We start from the raw sequence: 20,509 nt of genomic DNA, 5'->3' as shown, positions 1-20,509 counted from the left end.
CTGTGTGAATCAAGGGAAGCAGAACTGTACTTGGCATTTCCCAATTGAGGGACTCATCCTCAATTAAACGGCAGTTGCTAGGCAGGGGACATGGATTCCAAAGCCCATGAGTTGAGAGAGGGTGGGGATAGGTACTTGTACCGGATGGTATGAGCCTTACCTAAAGGCCCTAGACATCATTTGACCCTTCCTTTCTCCACTGTGTAATAACAGAGCTGGTTTAGACTCAATTGAGAGTCTTGTTACAGGCTGCAGAGCTGAAATCATTGATACCTAGATCTAAGGATTAGACCTGCTTTGGGACAATGTCTCTGATGCAAGAGACTGCCCAGTGTGCACCAGCAGTTAGGATCCCCCACTGAGAGAGGAAATCACTGAGAGCTGTGTTAAGAGGGGGGGGCCCTGAAGACATCTTGGTGCAGCCAGCAGGGCGGCTGGTGGAGTGTGCCAGAGCAGAGCCCCATGAAGAGGGGTGGTGAGTGAGTGCTTGAGCAACGGGGCAAGTAAGGTGCCTCCTTCTCCCCTCCCCCCTCACCACCCAGGCTGGGAGGTGAACTCTGCAGATGCACCTCTGAACTCTGGATCTGCACTGTCTAAGGACAGCAACTGTGAGTGGGGTGCAGAGAAGGGATGGGCATGTTAAAGGGACTTCTGGGTTACTGGACTTAAGACCCTGAGGGAAAAAGGACACTGCCCAACTTACTTGGTGGTGGGTCTTCTGCGCATGGTTTGTGTTTATAAACCCTGTTTGTGGGGTTTCCCTAAATTAATGCTGCATTATTTCCCTCCTTTTCTTCAAAGTTTTTTGCTACACTCAGGCTCTTTGCTTGCGAGAGGGGAAGTATAGCCTCTTAGAGGTGCCCAGGGGTGAGGGGGAGGGGAAGGGAGAGGTATATAATTGTCCAAGGTCACTAAGTGGGGGCTTGAGACGGTTTTGTGTTGTATTGGTGAAAAGGAACCCTTAGGTACTGAACCCGGCCCTTGTTACTGCCAACTCTGACTGGCAGGAGGTTACAATCATCTAAAATTAATTTGGGGAGGAGCATTTTAAAAAAAAGCTCTAAAATGGGAAGTCAAGGTTTCCTTCCCTATTTTACATTCATACTTATTCTTCATTCTGGTCAAGTCTTAAAAGTAGCATTTTTATGAGTGGGGATAGGAATTCATAGATTCCATAGCCAGAAGTGACCACTGTGATTATCTAGTCTGACCTGTAAAGCATAGGCCATAGAACTTCCCCAAAATAATTCCTAGAGCACATCTTATATAAAACATCCAATCTTCATTTAAAAATGGTCAGTGATGGAGAATTCACCATGACCCTTGGTAAATTGTTCCAAGGATTTCTCTCTCTCACTGTTAAACATTTACGCCTTATTTCCAATCTGAGTTGGTCTAGCTTGGGGAGCAGTAGGGATATACCCCTGCCCTGTATCAAGCATTCATGTGAACAGTGTATTGACTGGCTATGGTCTCTTGAGGCCATACTTGGAGTATGTCCACAAAAGCAAAGTAAAACCCACATCTGGACTGTACCAGTTGACTCAGGCTTGCACTGCGGGGCTGTTTCATTGCTGTGTCGACTTCCAGGCTCTAGGACCCTCCCAGCCACAGGGTCCCAGAGCCTAAAAGTCGACAACAATGCAAACAGCCCCGTGAGCCCAATCCAGCCACAGGTGTCTCTTTGCTTTGTAGACATACTCTTGTTCTCTTTGTCCACTTGAGGACATGAACTCCTTTTATACACATTTCTTGCCTTACCCCCCTCTTTCATGTTGTGCTCTGTTACCAAGTAACAAGTCGGGCGAAGATAGCCACCAAGATAGACCATCTACTCCCTTCTATTTTGATTTACTTAACCATTGGCAAGTGCTCTTTTCCACCCCCATCTCCAACAGATACCAAACAGTAGTACTTCAAACTTAGGCTTAATGCAAAAAAGCTTTAATGGCAAACTCAGCAACATTAAGGCAGAATAATATTGAATGTATGGGTTTTGTTACAGTCATATGTGGCAAGTGTTTGGTATAACTGAGTATGAGATCAGATCACACTTTGTTAGAATCTGATGAAGGTGCTGAGAGTTACTCCTTTTCAATATCTGTTGGAATTGGAAGTAGTCTTAAGGTCATTCTGGAGCACATACATTTATATACAGTATCTAGTGGACCACTTATCTCCCATTTGCAACAGCATAGCAATCCTCTGGCAACTACAGCAGAAGTAATATATTTTTGGCCCTCTTAATGCAACATGAACAGCTGGAAATAAGACACCATCATGTAATCAGCTAGTTTTCCACAAAACTACCAACAAGTGTTTCTTGGATCACTGCTTTGGGAAACAGTAATGTAAAACAATGTAAGCTAGCGAAGAATTACTTTAGTTTCATTATATACAAAAAGATCCAGATACCTTTTGGAGTGGATTTTAAGGAGTACACTCTAGGTCTGGGCACTGGCTTCAAAGAGATGGATCCAGAAATGCCATTTTGACAGGTAGCTTTTGAAGGCCATTCTCCATTCTTGATGATGATTGTGGCACTTGTAGCTATTGCAAAAAATCATGTATAGAGAGAGTTAGAGAATTAGCCTAGAACATTTAGCTAGATGTTTTATAAAAATTAAGTCTCTTGGGTAAGTTACTGATGGGCCTATTTCCTATAGCTTTAATTAGTAACATTTTATAATATAATCACAAATAGCTGAGTATAGGTTTCTGTATTTCCATCTTGTCCACATGGATAAATTGGCACAAAGCTTTGTCTGATATTCACCAAGACTAATCTCATTGTATGCATTTCAAAGCCCAAGTTTTGCAGCTTTGGTTTGTTCACACAGTCCAAGTCAGGCATGTGCAAAAAATGCATATGCACTTTAGACATTTGAGCCCATAATTCAGACTAAGGAGTTATAGTTGTCTGATTATACTCCTGAGAATTTCATAATATATCAAAGTATTACTCAAAAATAATTTTGCAGTTATATATTAAACTTCCACCAGTGAGACACCCCCAAATTGTTCTATATACAGTAATAGAAGATGTAAAATAGCCCCACCAAGTTACTGAACAGCATCATGCAAGTCAAGCCAAGGTGAAAGCAGACTGGTTTATATTTCTGTGGCTCAAGGTGAATTGCTGAGATCAGCATCTTACTGCTGAAATACTACACCTTGCTTTATTTTCTTTCATGCAATTACTCCTATACACGGAAAAAATAGCACTTGGAATTCATACTTGCAAGCCTTACGATTTACACACTCGTGTTCTCAATCTTTATTTACATCATAATACAATTTACTATGTGCACACTACATAATTGCTAAAAAAGGTCAGGGTGCTGCAATTCTAATTTTGCAATCCTCAACCACATTTACTAGTGCAAATAATTAACTCACATGCAAATTATAACTTTTCTTTTTTATTATACACAATTACATTATGCCAAATTTTCACAAACACAGAGTTTCCTTAGAAGATAGAAGAGAGTCATAAAACTGAAGTGCTAATTAGACTCAAAGGCAGCATGTTACTATCATAGGAAACTTAACCCTCTAGGAGAATCACAACAAAGGATTGATCAGGCAGCAACAGGAAGGTTATATTTTGTGAATTTTTACAGAAAAATTTCAACTAATCATCTTAAATATCAAGTTAAACAATTTGTCAGTTTAATGTTAAACAGGACTATATTATCCTAGGTTTTACATTACACTACGTTTACTGAAGAAGTATCCCATCTTGACCTTTAAATGTCCCAGTAATCTGATAGTGAAGAATTTTAGATTTTGCCAATTATGATTTTATTTTGATGTCATTGTCTAATAAGCTAACTATCACATAAGGACAAGACACACTCTGTATACCTTTAGAAAAAAAGTAAAAATGTACTGATTCTGTCTACAAGATGGTTCAAAATGTCAGCAAAAAAATGCACTGCACAAAAAATATTAATCACATGTAATCCAAATATGATTACAATCATAAAAACATTGAAGTCAAGATTTAGTTTGAACGTTTTCTGTAAATTTATTAATTTAAATTAAGAAAAACATTTTCTTTGGGAAAACAGCAAATTAAAGCATTTAATTTGATAGATTTTACCAACTTTAACAAGAAACTAAACATGCTTTTATTTAAAAAAGGCTAACGACCTACTTCTTTTCCCAGTAAACGTGGCTAACAAAGGAATAATAAAAAAGCTGTAAGATCCCACTACCAGCAAAGTCAATAAGGTAATATCATAGTGGCTTCCTGAATCAGTCGGTGGTGCTAGTGTAGAATTGATGAAAATATGAGGAGAAAAATCAGTTTCTGTACAACTGCGGAGTCCTCCTGGTATAGTCATTTAAAAAGAATCAAAGCAAGCTTAAATCCAGAAAGACTGCAGCCATGTTCACTCTCTCATATTCCTCATGCTTGCTCTTAGTGAATTAGAGTGGAAAAAATTGTAAGCTTCAAGGCAGAGGACAAAAACAGATTAAACCAGTTAGCAAATCACACTAAGAAAGAGTCATCGGTTTGGATGCTTAATCTGAAAGGAATACATCTCTTTGTTATGAAGCGATGAACCTTTCTTTGTTAGTAGAGAGAGAGAGCACAAAGCGTTTACAACCTCCTTAGGAATTTCAGTCATGGTACTAAAATTGAACAGTAAAAGTCAACATGGCTGTCAGGGCAACAGAACCAAATCTGATTATAGAAGAAATGTGTTGCAAATTTTAATACAAAAAATACATATTCCTTTCAGCCCATAGTAGGTTTTTATTTTCAGGAGAAAAGAAAAATAGCAGGAACAAACAGGACAACTCAGTGATAAAGAAATGTGTACTATGGATCATCATCAATTCAGGAACATTTTTTTTAATATAAAGTAATTTAGCATAAAGGAACTTCCTTCCCCAACCCCAAAGACAAAATAGAACAATGTAATAGTAAGAGGATATTTGAATTTAAATTTAAATAGCTTTAATGTTAGAATCACTTTCCCCATCAATGGGTTAATTTATGTTGCTTTTTGCGTGTTTTTCCATTCCCTAACATTCCTGCAACTGATATACAAGAGTTTTCATTCATTTATCCACTGTTTAAGGCCATAAACAATATGTAATTTAGACTGATCATTTTAATCAGGAATTCATTGTTTTTACATTTAAGTTGTACACCCAAATGTTTAAATTGTACATGATGATGTTTACTTTAGTTTAATAATTTGAAACTGTATATTTCAGAACTTTCAAACAAGAAAGCAATTAAATGTTAAAGTCTCATCTATATAGTATAATTCATTAAGAACACACGAAGGTAACATATGAATTATAGTGCATCAAAAAATGGGTACAAAAAATGGGTTGCACTGTTCTCAGTGTTACCACAAACAGCCAATTCACAATGCTCAAACTTTCTGAACTTATTACACCATATACAAAAAGCCCTTTCAAGGAAAGCATCGTACTCAGTAATGCCAGGAAGTTTTGGAATGAACCAAGAGAGTGTAGAAAGTTCTTTAATTAAAAAAACAAGTTCATTTTTGCTAAGTCAGGCACCAAGTCTCAAGACCCTTCAACTGAGAAGACTACAGGATGTGCCTCTTAGGATGAAAGATGTGTAAAAAGGCAACATTCCTAAGGGCCAAAACTAGTAATCCTTAGCTAGGCAATAATCCCATTCAAATACATTTTTCCCAGCTAAGGACTGAAGGATTTGGTCCTGGAGAACAATGGTTAACAGCAGAGAACTCTAACAAAGATACTTACAATTATTACTGCAAGTACTTTGCTCACTCTGGGTACTACTGATTGAAGAGATGCTAGCAGTTCTCCGAATGGGCACTTTTGATTTAGTTAGTGATTTGCCAGAACTGGCCCAAGATGCTAGAGATGTTTTCATAGAGGCAGGCTTCCCTCTGGAAGAAGTTTCCACTCCTGTTAATTTAAGGGAGAGAAAGATAGACCTTTAAAGAGATGCTGATAGCTGAAGCCTAATGCATGCTGATTTTCAGATGAGACACAAATAGCACCAATATTCAATTTCTTTTGGAAAGTAAATTGAGCCATATGGAAGCAGAACGAGCACGAGCCATGAACAAGAGCAGCAAGTTCTACTATACTTGAAATGATAGCTCAAAAGACTTCTGGGTCTGCAAGATTGGATAAATCGTATTCTCAGAACTTTGTTGCCATTCAGTTATAATAGCACAAAGATGTTTTTGCATAAAATGTACCATGTCCTGTCAATTGGAGCTTGTAAACAGAAGTGATAAAAGTGAAAAGTATTAAATATAACCTGTTTGAGATAGAATTGAGGTATTATTGTCACTTTCAGATGACATTTACTGTAGTATTAATTAACAGGACAACTTTACTATTTAAGCCAGAGCATCTGCAATTGAATATATGTTTAGCTAAATGGACTTCCAGCTCCATTCCAGGAAAACTGTACTAACATGCATTAGGATTAAAATAAAGGATTATGACCACAGGAGAAGTTATGTATATCAGAATTTTCTTGTTCCCAGAATTTCAATTGAAAAAATGGAATATTAAACTATCACTGGATTGTCATTTGCCAGCTCTGATTAATGCCATTTTATATCTGATTTCAGGTGCTGAGCTTTCCAAAACCCCTTTTAAGTAACAGGACAAGTAAGGTAACCTCTTTATATGTAAACAAAGAAGAGTGGGAAGATTAAATGCTATTTTAGAAGAATTAGAGAGATACAGGCATCTGGATATTATGATCAGTAAAGTTTTGCCCGATTTCCTTTTCTTCGGGTATAATCTCTTCTTAGGCATGTTTTATTTTAGGCAGAACATGCAGTGTTAAAATATAGCACATCAGTTTCACGAAGAAAAAAAGGACTCCCCCCACGCCCCTCCCTATCCACTTGCCATGACCACATAATTCAGATTAATACCATGTATGAGACCTAGTTGCAATATGATTAAACCAGGTATTTAAGTTACTCCAGTTTATGACATATTAGTTTTCATATAGGTATGTCAATAGTCCCCTCTCATTCTTGGGCATGAGGGATTAAGTGACATCTTTGTAAAGACGTAAGATTTGTATGAAGATCATAAAAGCTTTAGGCTGTCTTACAAAGTAAGACACTACATGGAGATTTAGGAAGGAAGAAGCTTCATGAATGTATACGCATCTCGGCATAAATGAATATACTTCTCAACACCAGATGGTGCTGTGAGATTATGTCCATAAAAGTTTCAAGCTCAAAAGACTAACAATTCACTGAGTTTTTTCATAGGCAATGCTGGCCTGTTTAATACTAAAAATTAAGGGAAAGTAAAGTAATGTATTGGTTTACTATTAACTACACAAAAGAGCAATTATAAATGCATGTTCCACTTATATATGCAAGTTACAAATGTGTAGCAGGACCTCATTAAGTCATCCTGATAATTAAGATTCATTGCAAAATTCAGTAATCTGCAAATTAGATGAGTGACATTACAGGTGTACCGGAAAAGAAACACTTTACCAAGTGCTATTTTACTACTTATTTTGACATGTTAAGTGTACATTTTGTAGCTTAAGAATAACTGATCTGAGTAAGATGTCACTACGTCACTCTATCAGGTCTCAGATTTAAAACTAAAGAGCCAGGTTTCTTTGATTTTCTGTTTTGCAAGTTATTGCAGTAAGGTAATGAAGTACTTAAGCAATCATAGAAATGTTTAGAATCCATTCTTGAGTGTTTGGCTCTTTTGTGGGAGTTTGCATGATGCTAGAAACCACTATCTAGTACAAATTGTGAGTGGTGTCGATTAAAACAAATCAAGCTAAACAGCTCCCAAACTGAGAAAATTTAAAGCCACAAAGCAACTGCTACCAACTTTTTTGAATAGTGCCAAGAATAATTTTTACTTTACAGAATGACTTGATCTAATCGATCTAGTTAATGATTTTTTTTTTTTTAAATACACGACTCCTCTTCCAGTCTACATTAGACACTTGGCAAAGTAAGAATACTACAGAACTTCCAGAATCAGATAGTATAGAAACAGTACAAGCTGAATCTGCAATATTTTCATGTTGGTAAGAATCTGTATTTGTTCAGTTAGCCACCTGTTACACATCTCTATGTACCGAAGATGCCAGGCATTGAGAGGGATGTTGCTGGGTTCATCTTTAAAAGCAAAACAAAAAGAGGCCTATTCATTCTTTCCATGAACTTCCACTCCAGAGATCTGGAAGCTGAGTGAGAGAAAGACTTCGAGAAACCCTGCTTGAACAGCACATCCTGAACTTAACATCTGCAAATATCTCCAGACCCCTTCATTTGTTTTCAAAGCTCAGACAATGGTCTTGAGAATGCAGGTGATTTATAACAAAAGTAATTTTGAGAATTTGCATAAAAACATAGTAAGTTCAATGGTGCTGAGTTCCCAGCTTTGGAAATGTCAAGCACGGGTCCTGTTCATAGGTGACCCATGTTCTTTCTCGGTTCCCTAGAGATCAGTGCTCTCTTGGAAAATATTCGTAAAAGTCACTAATGAACACCAAACTGCAGTTTTAGAAAAATTAATTTGGGGAGGAATCTCCAAGTAGCAGTGGCCTGAGGCCATTAAGTAGCTAATTCCAAGAAGAAACCAAGTATCACATGTAAGCTGGAAAAAGTTCCTTCCTCTCATTTACAAACTTAAGAGCAGAATGATAAATGCTAAGAAAAAAAACTGAATAATTACATCTCAAAATATTTCCTGGATTAGTTCCTACGCTCTGGAATGTGGTTAATTCATCCACTTCACCTAGTGGCTAAAAAAATATTAACAGATTTCTACTGGAAACTGATTAAATCACAATCTCCAATTCAGTTTTCCAGCTGTAGAATACTTATCTAACTTCCAGGAGCATTCTGAAGCTACAGTGAACTCTTAGATAGAAGGCAGTATATAAATGCAAAGTATTTCCTCAGCATCATCGTAACTAATTTCTTGCTCAGTATTTTTAGGGCACCCATTTTATTCCTCTCACCTGGAGAATCATCTCAAATTGACATTAACTTATTTGAATTTTCATTAAAATCCTAGAGCTTCCTCGACTACATAATACAAGTGCATTCTTAATTTAATGGCATGCGTTCTTATATGCCTCCTCTCTGTGCTGGTATCAGAAACACCTCCCAGCCATTTATAGTTTATCCTCAGAAGGCCCCTTGTAAAAGTAGAGGGGTACCCCCAAAGGGAACAAATACACTGAAGTTATTTTACCAAAGTTCACAAAGGAAGTCTGTGAAAACTCCCAATTCAATCCAAGTCTCCCACGCTTAAAAATATAACCATTTCAATTCCTCCATGTTACTACAGTTGGTTTTATTTTAACAGCACCCCATTTATGTGCTGAAGCTTCCCAATACTGGTAAGACAGGACCCTTGCACCAAGAAGCTAGACCAATTTCAGATATGACATAAGATTGGGGAACAAAAAGGAGGAGCCTCATTAAGATTATACAGTTAATTAGCAAAGTCTAGTGTATAGCATGAGGGAACTTTTTTTTTTAGTGAAATTTTAAAAATTATATAGAATTAAGTAGAAGGCTTAATTGACAAGTTTCTTGTAGGCATAATGAAGTGGCACTTCAAGAGATATTTAAAAAGGATAGTAGTGGCTTTACAAACCAGATCAGAAAAAGGGTGCTCCTTAGATGAGGAACAGTGCAGAAAAGAGTCCCAAGACTACTGAGAGAGAAACAGGCAGATATGGCATATACGCTAGTATCGCTGGAAGAACAGCATGGGCAGTCAGAAGACACTAGACCACATAAGAATAAGCAGTGTTATAAAGAATAAAAGCAGTCACCCGTTCTGTCAGTGTAATAAGCCTGAATCAATTATTTATTCTAGCTACTGTCATGTAGAGTGAGAAGTATTGCATTCCTCATCCCTCGAGCAATGAGTGGGCTACTGCTTAGAACTTAAAGTAAATAAATAAATAAAAGTATGTATTAACTAAATAGTGTCAAATAGGCTAAAAGTACCTCTTGTACCAGAATGAAAACATTCATAGAATGACATTAATTTATCAAGACTTGCTAAGCTCAAACTTCATGACCTAAACCAAAAAGTCAACCTCATTTGTGAATCTTGAGCAGATCATCATGGGCTAAAATAACTTTAAAAGCTTCTTGATGCTGGCATTTGAACTTCCTGTGCTACAGAAGTCATACTGGGAAAATATGCTTGAGACCCCCCCCCCCCCGGGCTCCAAAAAAAAAAAAAAACCACACACAAACACAAGTTCTCAGAAGTTAGATTGTCTCTCACCAGATCTAGGCTTCCATCCTCCCCATATCAAATCTCAATTTAACATTTCCTCTGTAAAAACTATACAATCCCAGCCCTCATCAAAAGTGATCATGAAGAAAGATACTCGGTACCCACATAGCTCTCTAATCAATGTGGAAGTGTGTTTATAATTATGCTTTTCATACTTAACTGTCAACTGAACACTAGGATTAAAGGTAGATTTCAATTTTGAGGGTAAAGCATCATTTATCAAAGCCATATTTAAATATTTAATATTTAATATTTAAATATTTCAGGTTTAGGATTGATTGAAAAGCTTCCACAATTCATGGAGCTTTGTGAGATACAGGGAATATAAGCTTTGTGGCTTTTCCCATCTGGAAATCTGGGTAGATTAAAGTGCACAAAGGAAGATTGTTGGTAATGTTTCTCTTAGAGCTGCAGAGAAAAACTTAACATGAAAAAGAACCAGTTTTGAATCTTGATAGTTTTACACTTCTAAGATTCGGGTCGGGATTCCTGGATTTTTTTTTTTTTTAATGCAAGTGAAAAACAGTAGTTGTCCCTATCCTGGAAGGGTTAAAACTTGTTCAATGATTTTAAGGGGATATTTTGAATTTTAGAGACATGACAAAATGTATCTAGTTTTAATCTGTAGGAGAAGGCAGCTTTGGCCATTTTATTGCAGTCCTTGATTGTGTTTTCTAATGAGAGACATTTTCAGCAGATGGCAAGGGTATTAAGTAAATCATGGGAAAAGATGCACAGAGGCATTTTTCCCAGCAGACTCATCTTTAAACATTTTTGTAATTGTGTGTAGTTGCTCTGATAAGCACTATAAAAACAGAGGCAGGATTAATACATTTCAGAAAGCTAGCTGAGTGTTCCAAGGATTGTTCTACTAAGTCTACAAGTAGACTGTGCTACAGTCTAGCTCAGCTAGCATTCAGAAATGTATTAATCCTGCCTCTGTTTTTATAGTGCTTATCAGAGCAACTACACACAAAGAGATGAGGTGCTACACATACTTTTAAGTCCCACTACCAATTAAGTTTTACCATTTATTTTTCAAAATATTTCTCTTCCATTTGTGAGTTTAACAGAGTACAATAGCAAACTATCGAGGGAAAAGAATTAAACTATCAATTCACAAACATCTGTCAAATATACAAAATGAGCAAAATAAAAATAGACAAGTTTTCGTTCGGATAGTCTTGGGTATTACTAATAATAGTGTTGAGAGTTCTTAGACAAGTGAGTTAGGTTGTTGCTGTCCCTTTAAGTACTTCTCTTTACATAGGGCTCTGGTTCTCAACCCCTGGTGGTATGCAGAGTTCTTCCATGGGTACATCAACTTATCTAGATACTTGCCTAGTTACAACAGGCTACATAAAAAGCACTAGCGAAATCAGTACAAACTAAAATTTCATATGATTTGTTTATAGTGCTCTGTGTTCTATACACTAAAATGTAAGTACAATATTTATATCGCAATTTATTTTATAACATGGTAAAAATGAGAAAGTAAGCAATTTTTCAGTCAGTGTGCTGTGAGACTTTTGTATTTTTAGGTCTGATTTCATAAACAAGTAGTTTTTAAATGAAGTGAAACTTGGTATGCAAGAGAAATCAGACTCCTGAAAAAGAGTTACAGTAGTCTGGAATGGTTGAGACACTCTGATTGGGGGATAACATGACTCAAGGCAAACCCCATTCCATATGTGAGATGGCATTCTAGAATATTAGTTCATTTATCCACGAGTCATTATGAAAGTGCTCCTCCTTGACACAGATTTAGGATCCAGTAGCAGCTCATACCAAAAATATGGTGGAGCTGTAAGCAGCAGCTTGTGTATACACAAACACCCCTCCCCCTACACATTAATATTTTCAAAATAAAACTAGTGCACGCTCATGAGTGTTACACAGCAATATTTTGGTAAGCAAGAACAAAACAGTTTCACTATTCCCTGTCCATCACCTCCCTTCCAGAATGAACAAGTGGGACAGAGCACAAGAACAGTATTGTCGTCTCTGCTGCCCCCTTACTGTTCAGTTCCAACCTCATCCTTTATTCCAGAATCTCTTACCATTTTCCTCTATGCTCCACAGCACCAATTCATTCACAACTTCAAGTGACAGTTATTCTCTGCCCATAACCTTCCAAACCCCTTCAGTTCCCTCCAAGTCAACCCCCACCTGAACAGAAACATGCTGTCCACCCCCCCCCCCCCACCATCCAAGGTGGGGCTCCTTATTTAAGCACTTCATAGCTCAGAAATATGCCCCTTGCTCTGAACCCTCATTCACCCAACATTGACAGACTCAGAACACTCCTTCCCATGCAACCCTCTAGACTTTCCACTTTTCCCCAAAATGCATCAGCAGGCTTGGAGCCACCCCACTGACACAGCTGTACTGGGCCCAGACAGAGGCAGCAGAATTGTGCCAACAACCCTATACTTTGCCATTGTGGGGTTGAACTGAAATAGTCCCACAGAGAATTGCATTCCCTACTTTTGTTCCTCTTCCCTCTGCTGCCTGCAGTCTGTGCTGCAGGGCCAGAAGTCCCCTGGTATACTCCTGAGGGAATTCTGCACCAAATAAAAAGAGATTCTTCCCACAACATTTTAAAATTCTGCAATTTTGTCAGATAAAGGTGGAGGTTCCAGCATGGCTGTGGGGAGCATGGGCCACTGGCTGCATGGATGTAGGAGATCACGCTACAGCGCCTGCCCGGGATATGGACTCAGCAGTCAGGCTGCACCAGACCCTGACACACTGCAACGGCAGTGCTGGGCCTGCCCCTCCACACCAGGTGTGAGTGGGCAGGCTCAGCCCAACAGGATCCAAGTGTGGGTTGAGAGTGTGGGACAATCTGGGTGTGGGCGGCTCAGTGCAGGGATCTGGGTGCAGTGCGGGAGTTCTGGGTGCAGGGGCTTGTTGGGGGGTTCTGAATGCAGGAGTAATAACTCTGCAGTGGGTCTAGGTGCAGCTGAGTGGGGTGGGGGTAGGTGAGGCTCAGCAGGAGGGTCGGGGGGGCAGATGTACAGAGGTTGGGTGAACAGTGGAGCAGCTCCCCATACAGTGACCCCTCCCCCTGCAGCTGAGGAGCAATGGGAGCAGGAAGCAGGGGACCGTGCAGTGCTTCCTGCAGCCAGGGAAGATTTCTGGGGGTGGATCTGACCTAGCCCTGGCTGCTCCATGCAGGGGAAGATGAAGTCCCATCCTCTCCAACCCCCAGCCAAGCCGGGACTAGGAGCTGAGCCCAGCATAGGGTAGGAGCCATAGGCCGGGGTGTCCCCAGCCCTGTGTCCCCCTTCCTCCCCCGTGGTTATTTACCTCTCTACTGGCTGCTCCAGGCACCCAGAAACACTGCTGGGGAGGGCTGCATGACCACTCTTGTGGCTCCCCTTTGCTTCCCAAGCAGAAAGGGATTTTTCTGCAGGGAAGCAAAGATATCTGCAGGAGACATGAATTCTGCACCTGCACAGTGGCGCAGAATTCCTCAAGGAGTACTGGTAGCAGCCAGGTGTGCTTCAGCCTCCAGGAGGCTGGCTGCAGCTCCACCAGTAGCAACATGTGTTACTGTAGCAAGGCCTGCCCATTCCACTTCTGCCAATAGGCAATCATAGGACCTTCATATTCTGTTTCCATGCTTTTGTCCCAGTCATCTCACCCAATTTAAGCTTTGGCCTCCATACCATGATCCTGTACAATCTTTGCTGCAGGGATAGGAAGGCTTCTGAGTATCAGCAGCGCTACACTACAGCCTGTTGCTGTTCAGGTTTTTGCAGTGCATCTGGGCAAGTTCCACAGCTACGAGATTTGAATAAATCAATGCTGTGACAACAAGCAGAACCAGCAATCAGTCCACCGATGCACAGATGTGAGTTAATTAAAAGTCAACATTTACCTGCAAATATATGATAAATAGAACATCGCACTTGATTTTTATCAAGAATAGACAAAAACAGCCTCACATAACACTGTTGGAAAGCACTGGCTTTGTAATGGCAAGCACTGTAGGGAGACAAAGCAATTAATGGTATACAAGGAAAGCAAAATAAGCCAGATCCCACTGTGCTTTTTCCTATTGTTGTTCACATCTATACACAACATCTGTCTTAAGGATTTTCACTCCTCTCTACACATCACACCCCCTTTCCAACCATCCCCTTCCCATGGGTGGTTGGGGGAAGAAGACACCCCTCCAATCAAAAGATCCTACTTCAAAGCAATTTTAATTGCCAAGTTTCTTTGCATTATGAAAACTTTATAAAAAAAAATTCTTTAAGTCAAAAGACCCATCCCAAATTCTCAAAGTTAGCAGCATGAGTAGCTGGCTAGTTTTTAGGAACATTTTGTTCATCAATAGGATTGAAGCCTGCAGGTAGCATGTAATGTTGTGTACTTGCTTAGATACATTATGGATACAAGTTGTCAAATTTCTGTTTCATTACACTGCATGGTCACTGACTTGCATGAGGAAAAGCGTTCACTTCTGCAGAATACATAGTCTCTCCCCTTATAATTAGTTCAGGAAGAGAAAAAAGGTTATTAGTTTGGTCTTCTCAGATAAAATATTCAACAAAATTCAAGGCTAATGAGTATGGTTGAGGAATGGTACGAGAATATCCCAGCAAGTCTTTACAAGTTATGATCTAGTACCAAGAAATTGCCCTGCAGGAACTGGAACACCTCACTCCAAGAGGAAAGTTTTCTCATGGGTGTAGATATATTTCAAACAATACTAATATTTGGACTGTTAAAGCCAGTCTCTGCAAGCATTGTTACAACATGCATCCTGCTTCAGGTGCAATGCATTAAAAACAAGAGTGTGCCTTGAAACCAAAAGGACTGGATATTCTGAACGCCATAGTGCAGTTTGTTGTGACTGCCAAAAATGAAACTGCATAAATCGAAGAACATGCCCCTTAAGAAGCTGTATGTCTAGGTGTATTTTTATTTATTTATTCCTTCATTCTAAGAGTTCTGTTGCTAAGGTTATGGGTCAGGTTTATCCCACTCCTCTGCATTAAAACCAGGCCTCAAGAATCCTTGGCAAGAAGAAACGAAGTCTAGTCTACCAAATTAATACCAGGCACAGCTTCATGGAGTGACCTACTTTAGCTTTAAGACAATCTGAGACATATGACAAAGAAAGCAACTTTACCACTCATTAACTTTTACCTGTGTTTCTCTTGCTAACAGTGAGCTGTCTATTCTAATTGAACCTACCATCCGCAGATCTTACAGGGACTCTGGATAACCGTAGTAGTTATCCATTAACATGAGAGCAGAGAGAAAATGTCTGGTTTGGATATACAATGAAAACTCCTCTAGTTTGTCACTGGGCCTGTCAAATACAGCATCTTCTGTAATATACACAGCCAGTGAGATTTCTCCTTCCAACTGCAGGTTTAATACTAATGACTGGTTGAACTCCATCACCTACATTATGCTGAGGTCAGGCTGAAGGATCAAAATGTCTCTTTCTAGCCATAAAGTGATTTCCTGACCATTCTGTGTCCAAATGATGCATTGGCTGATGCAGAGATTCGGGGCAGTCCTTTGTTTGAGCACGGACAGAGCTCCAGAGAGCTGCCCAGCAAAGCATGTCTACGTAGGGTTGACCAAGAAGTGATCATTAGTCCGAGGGAACAGGTTTGGCTGGACTGGTAAAGATGACTTACCAATGTATTGACAAGAAATAAAGCTTCAGGAGGAATGAATGATCAGGAGGCTTTAGAGTTCCTTGCAAGGGCACTCAAAGGACAAAAATTGTCACCTGAATACTTCACACACAGTTAGGCAAAGAACCCTCCAGATACAGAGGAAGATATTCTGTGCCTTGCTCTAGGGCAGAATTTAGGAAGAGAAATAACTTGATTAGATATGGAAAGAGGAAGTCCTGCTGATGTGAAAACTATAACAGGTATGGAGAACTGAAGAGATATAGCAGAGGAAGGGGCCAAGAGTTACCCCACCATCCAGAATGAGCTGACTGCTTCAAGTAACATCACTCACAAGGAAAGCATACTGGAGGGCACCAAAGAGAAGAGTGCAAAGTCTGAGATAGGTTATAGCCTTTAAGAACCTAGTCAAAGTGGGATGAGCTCCCCTACACTTGGCACTCCTAGTGGACTTCAAGAGCTGATGCCTGTCCCAAACAGGAGCTAGCTGAAAACCCTATTAATGATATCCAGGAGGAACTATATCAGAACGTATAGCCTTTGAGAGCCTGGCAAGTCCTACACCATTCCAGAGGAACAACCCAAGTTCTACAGTAAAGTATGTTGGTGTTTATGGGAATTCGGTAGAGTACAGAGGACTCCACTGAAAACAGTTGATGAAACTCCTTCCATAAACCCGTCCATAAAACAGAGAACCACTGGTTTGTGATAAAGATGGAACTTTAAAGGAGGTGGTTCTACTTCAAAAAAGAAGCAAGCCAGAGTTATAATCTGGCATTCATCCTTCCGCTTTTGGATTGTCCACATCAGATTTTTAGCAGGAGAGATGTGCAAGCATTTGAGGTGGGGGTGTTGCATATATGTGTGAACCCTCTCTGCTAGGCTTCTGAAAACAGCCTGAAAACATGCTTTCAGATCAGAGTACCTGGGAAGTATGTTAGCTTTTTAATACTTAGTAAAGCCTTGCATAGTACTAAATGAGGCAGAACTAATTAATAATAATAAACACACACACACTCTCTAAAACAGAGGTAATCTGTAGACATAGTTCTGTTCAGACATTGAACACAAGAGGTAAATTAAACATTGTTTGCTGCAAATGGTTTTCCTGGCTGTCATCATTCCAGCTCTTTACTGCATGGTTCTTTGAAATAAGGTTGGCCTCTATTATTAAAATGGGAAGTATATGTAAACTTTATAGTAGAGACTGGTTACCAGTCAGCTTTACCAGTTGTGCATAGGGACAATAGAAACTCAGTTGGTTTCAATTCTATTAGACAAGCCATTCTTTGTGGAATAAATGGCATACATTCAGTGATCTAAGACTGCCTTATACTGTTACAGCCTGGTTTCTGTTTTAGTTTTAACTATTGGATCTTTTCTAAAATACTCATTCATGGATAAAGGGAAGTGATAAATTAGTTAAAAAGGAAGTATTTCTTGATTATGAATGAATGACTGGGTTAATATTTCAATTGTCACTTGAAGTTTTCTTGAAATACATTTCTAATAAAACTGTTTTTAAAAAATATTCACTGTTGTATAGGGAAAGCTATTTGAACAGATGGTAGATTTCATATTAATTTTTCTGTTATACTATTAGAGTATGCTGCAGCTGATCAAAGAATCTTACTGTTCTCCTTGGGAAACTATGAAAGGCTGAAAAAAATATTTGCCATAATACTGGGCAAGGGAAGTCAGAAATAAGCTCTATTCACTTGATTTGACTGGTTTTCTCCTTCAAAGGGGCCGTGGAGAAGGATTTTAATCATGCCTCACCACATGTATAATTAAGGGGAGCATTTTATGCTTTTTTACATCAAATTGGGTGGGAAAAAGTCAAGCAAAATGCAGAGCAAGTTTTTCTGGATGAAGAATTGGGTGTATACTTTTCAAATGATAGTATATTACAAGTTTAGTCATTTATGTTCAAACTACCTTTGTAATTAGTTACTTTATCGTAACAAGTAAGATCAACTATGTCACTTACTAGAACATTCAGTTTGAGTCTGAATGGCCAGTAGGCCAACAAATTCAAGCCCCTCATTCCATCAAATCACCCAGTCCCTTTCCTTGCAAGTGGAGGATTGTACCTGTTAATGTTTTGTTCAGTCTAAGCAATGGGTCTTCTTTGAAATCCCTCGAGATGCACATGGGGAGTTGTTGAATGTTATCATGAAGTTTCGTATCTGTGGTATCCTAAGTTGTTCTCTCTGGCTTTCACAACTTTCAAATGATTTCAGTTCTGTTTTCACTTAGCACCTATATATATTTAATCTTAATATATTTTCCTCACAGTACTGCCACACCCTCCTTCAGGCATTCTTTACTGGATGAGATTTGAAGACATTTAATTGGAACATAGCTAAATCAGAGATTTATAGTTGGGATAGAAATCAGGTTTATCCCTAAAAATGGTGCCCCTCCAGTGTCATGAAAACTGTGCTTTGAAGCTGGTGAGAGCTAGTTGTAGATATTGTTTGTAATGGAGTTCCCCATTCTCGTAAAGCCCTAATTGTTAGGGACTAAAGAACCTACAAACTGTTTTTGCCTTTTGAAATGAATTCCTATTATATTATTCATCATGCATCCAATTGAAAGATGCAAATACTGTACTATTCAGACTCATCCAAGTAGCCTCTCATTTCTAGATTAGATTTATGAACACTGAAGATAGAAATCTAGTAGACATGGGCTGTCATATAACCTCTGCCTCCTACTTAGAGGAAAGAGGATAAGGAAGAAGTTATTTAGGGCCAGAGACTCCTCTAGACCACCTGATGAGGTCTAAATCAGGTCAACAGCAACCTAAAGTGACTGCCGTCCCACATTTTTTTCTGTAGTCCATGAAAACTGAGCAATTTCCTCAGCTTTAATGCACTAGTATCTGCATTGGCAAAAGCCACCACAAGTAGCATTTTTGATGACATTTTCGTAAGAGGAAACCCAGACTAAACTAAATAAAAGAGAAGCTTCCAGAGTGTTGATACACATTGAGATGCTGGACTGTTATGGTTCTTGCTTTAACCATTGTGTGGATTCCAGCACTTCTGACTGGGTTCAGATCTGTCACATATCTTAATCACTAACGTTATAAAACTAACCTATTGGAATAATGGTAAAGTTTAATGCCTTGTTTTTTAAGGAGTTTATTACCCTAATAGAAATTCTCTTACCAGAACTCGATGGCAGAACAGCTCTTTGAGGAGATGACATTTTAGTTGTGCACACATTTTTATTTTCACTTCCTCGCCTAGAGCGAAACACAGAAGGCACCACTTTCACCTTGGGAGCAGATACACTTCTTAGAGTGATAGGGCCTTCCTTGTGTATATTTTTATCTTGTGCTGCCCCAGTTTTAGCTGAAGAAACCTGTAAAACACAACACTATTGTAAGAACAAGTTGTTTCACTTATTGCCTATAAAGTAGGTGGGGGGCGTTTAGCATCAATTACCAGAAAGAAAATTAGTCACAAAGGCAAGTGATTTCAAGTAGGTGCTTGTTATCCAGGAAAGTTGGTCCAAGTTGGTCCAGGAAAGGAAGAAACACAGATGAACACTATCCTCTGCAATTCAGAGTTATGTGCATCTGCTAAATTAATTTTTAGAGGTCACATAATGGGTTGGGATATGAGGTGACACTAAATTCCAAATTGGTCATCGATACCTAAATTAAAGTCTGTGCAAAAGAGTGCTGCAACTCAGGTTTAATTTAAATCGAATTCTGAATGTCTGGTTTATTTGGGTACAGATAGGAATCAAGTGGTTTATTTCAAAATACATTCATGGTAAAGTAGTAGTTCACATGTGGGCTACAGAACTGAATGAAATGCAATTAGTGGCATCCTACAAGTCTTCATGGCTACATTAACATAAGATTCCCAGTTTGGTCATTTAAGAAAAGTTGCCAGCAATCAGAATCTCAGTAAGGATATTAACTGGATTACTGATTTATCTAAATAATTCTTTTCACACCCAGAGGAGACTATACTTATTGTAACTTTAAGGAATGGATGCAGGGCATGTTGAAGAGATAGCACTGGCTCAAGCTGAATGCCTCATTTGGCGTTGCGCTAGTTTCACCACAGAACTCTCTCACTTTTAACTAGCACAAGCTCAGAAACACATGTAGTATAGGAATGGGTATCAAAATATCATCACCTAGTCATGCTCCCGCACATTTTGTGGATTTTTGTTCACAATGATTTAATCGTACAAGAGGGGAACCAAACCCACTTTGACTTGAGCCATAGTTCAGACTCATTTCCAGACATTTGTACTAAAGACAAGATCACTTTCCCCCCATGAGAACCTGATTAAAGAAACTCCAGTGCAATATTCCAATTATTCCATCTAAACAGAGGGAATTTAGTCCTAGGACTTGCAAATCTTAAAATCCTGACAGTGTGATGTATACCTCCCTCAGAAACCATGAGAAATCAAAATTTCAAATTTGTTAAACAGCTATTCTTACTCATAACAAAATGTTATTTTAGCCTTGAATTCATCCAAGTGTCAAAATGTACTAAACTGCCAGCATATTTTAC

The 20,509-nt window shown here is 38.9% G+C and overlaps 1 protein-coding gene across 21 annotated transcripts in view; it reads right to left on the bottom strand.

Annotated features, from left to right (window-relative positions):
* Positions 1–20,509, bottom strand: part of MTUS1 (microtubule associated scaffold protein 1) — a 209,323-nt gene that overhangs the window by 129,193 nt on the left and 59,621 nt on the right. For 14 of the 21 annotated variants that reach the window (XM_008168470.4, XM_065597998.1, XM_065597999.1 and 11 more), the window contains 3 exons: positions 19,139–19,334; positions 5,758–5,925; positions 2,416–2,550 (listed from right to left, as the gene is read on the bottom strand). In XM_008168470.4, the coding sequence (XP_008166692.2) occupies positions 2,416–2,550; positions 5,758–5,925; positions 19,139–19,334 (499 nt within the window). Of the gene's footprint in view, positions 1–2,415; positions 2,551–4,159; positions 4,410–5,757; positions 5,926–19,138; positions 19,335–20,509 lie in introns of those variants that run through there. The other 7 variants (XM_065598001.1, XM_065598005.1, XM_065598002.1 and 4 more) reach the window with 3 other exon arrangements.

Source organism: Chrysemys picta, chromosome 5, assembly GCF_011386835.1.
Source record: "Chrysemys picta bellii isolate R12L10 chromosome 5, ASM1138683v2, whole genome shotgun sequence".
NCBI lineage: Eukaryota > Metazoa > Chordata > Testudines > Emydidae > Chrysemys > Chrysemys picta.
Note: the sequence above shows the minus strand (reverse complement) of the source record. Positions and strands in the feature narration are given on the sequence as shown.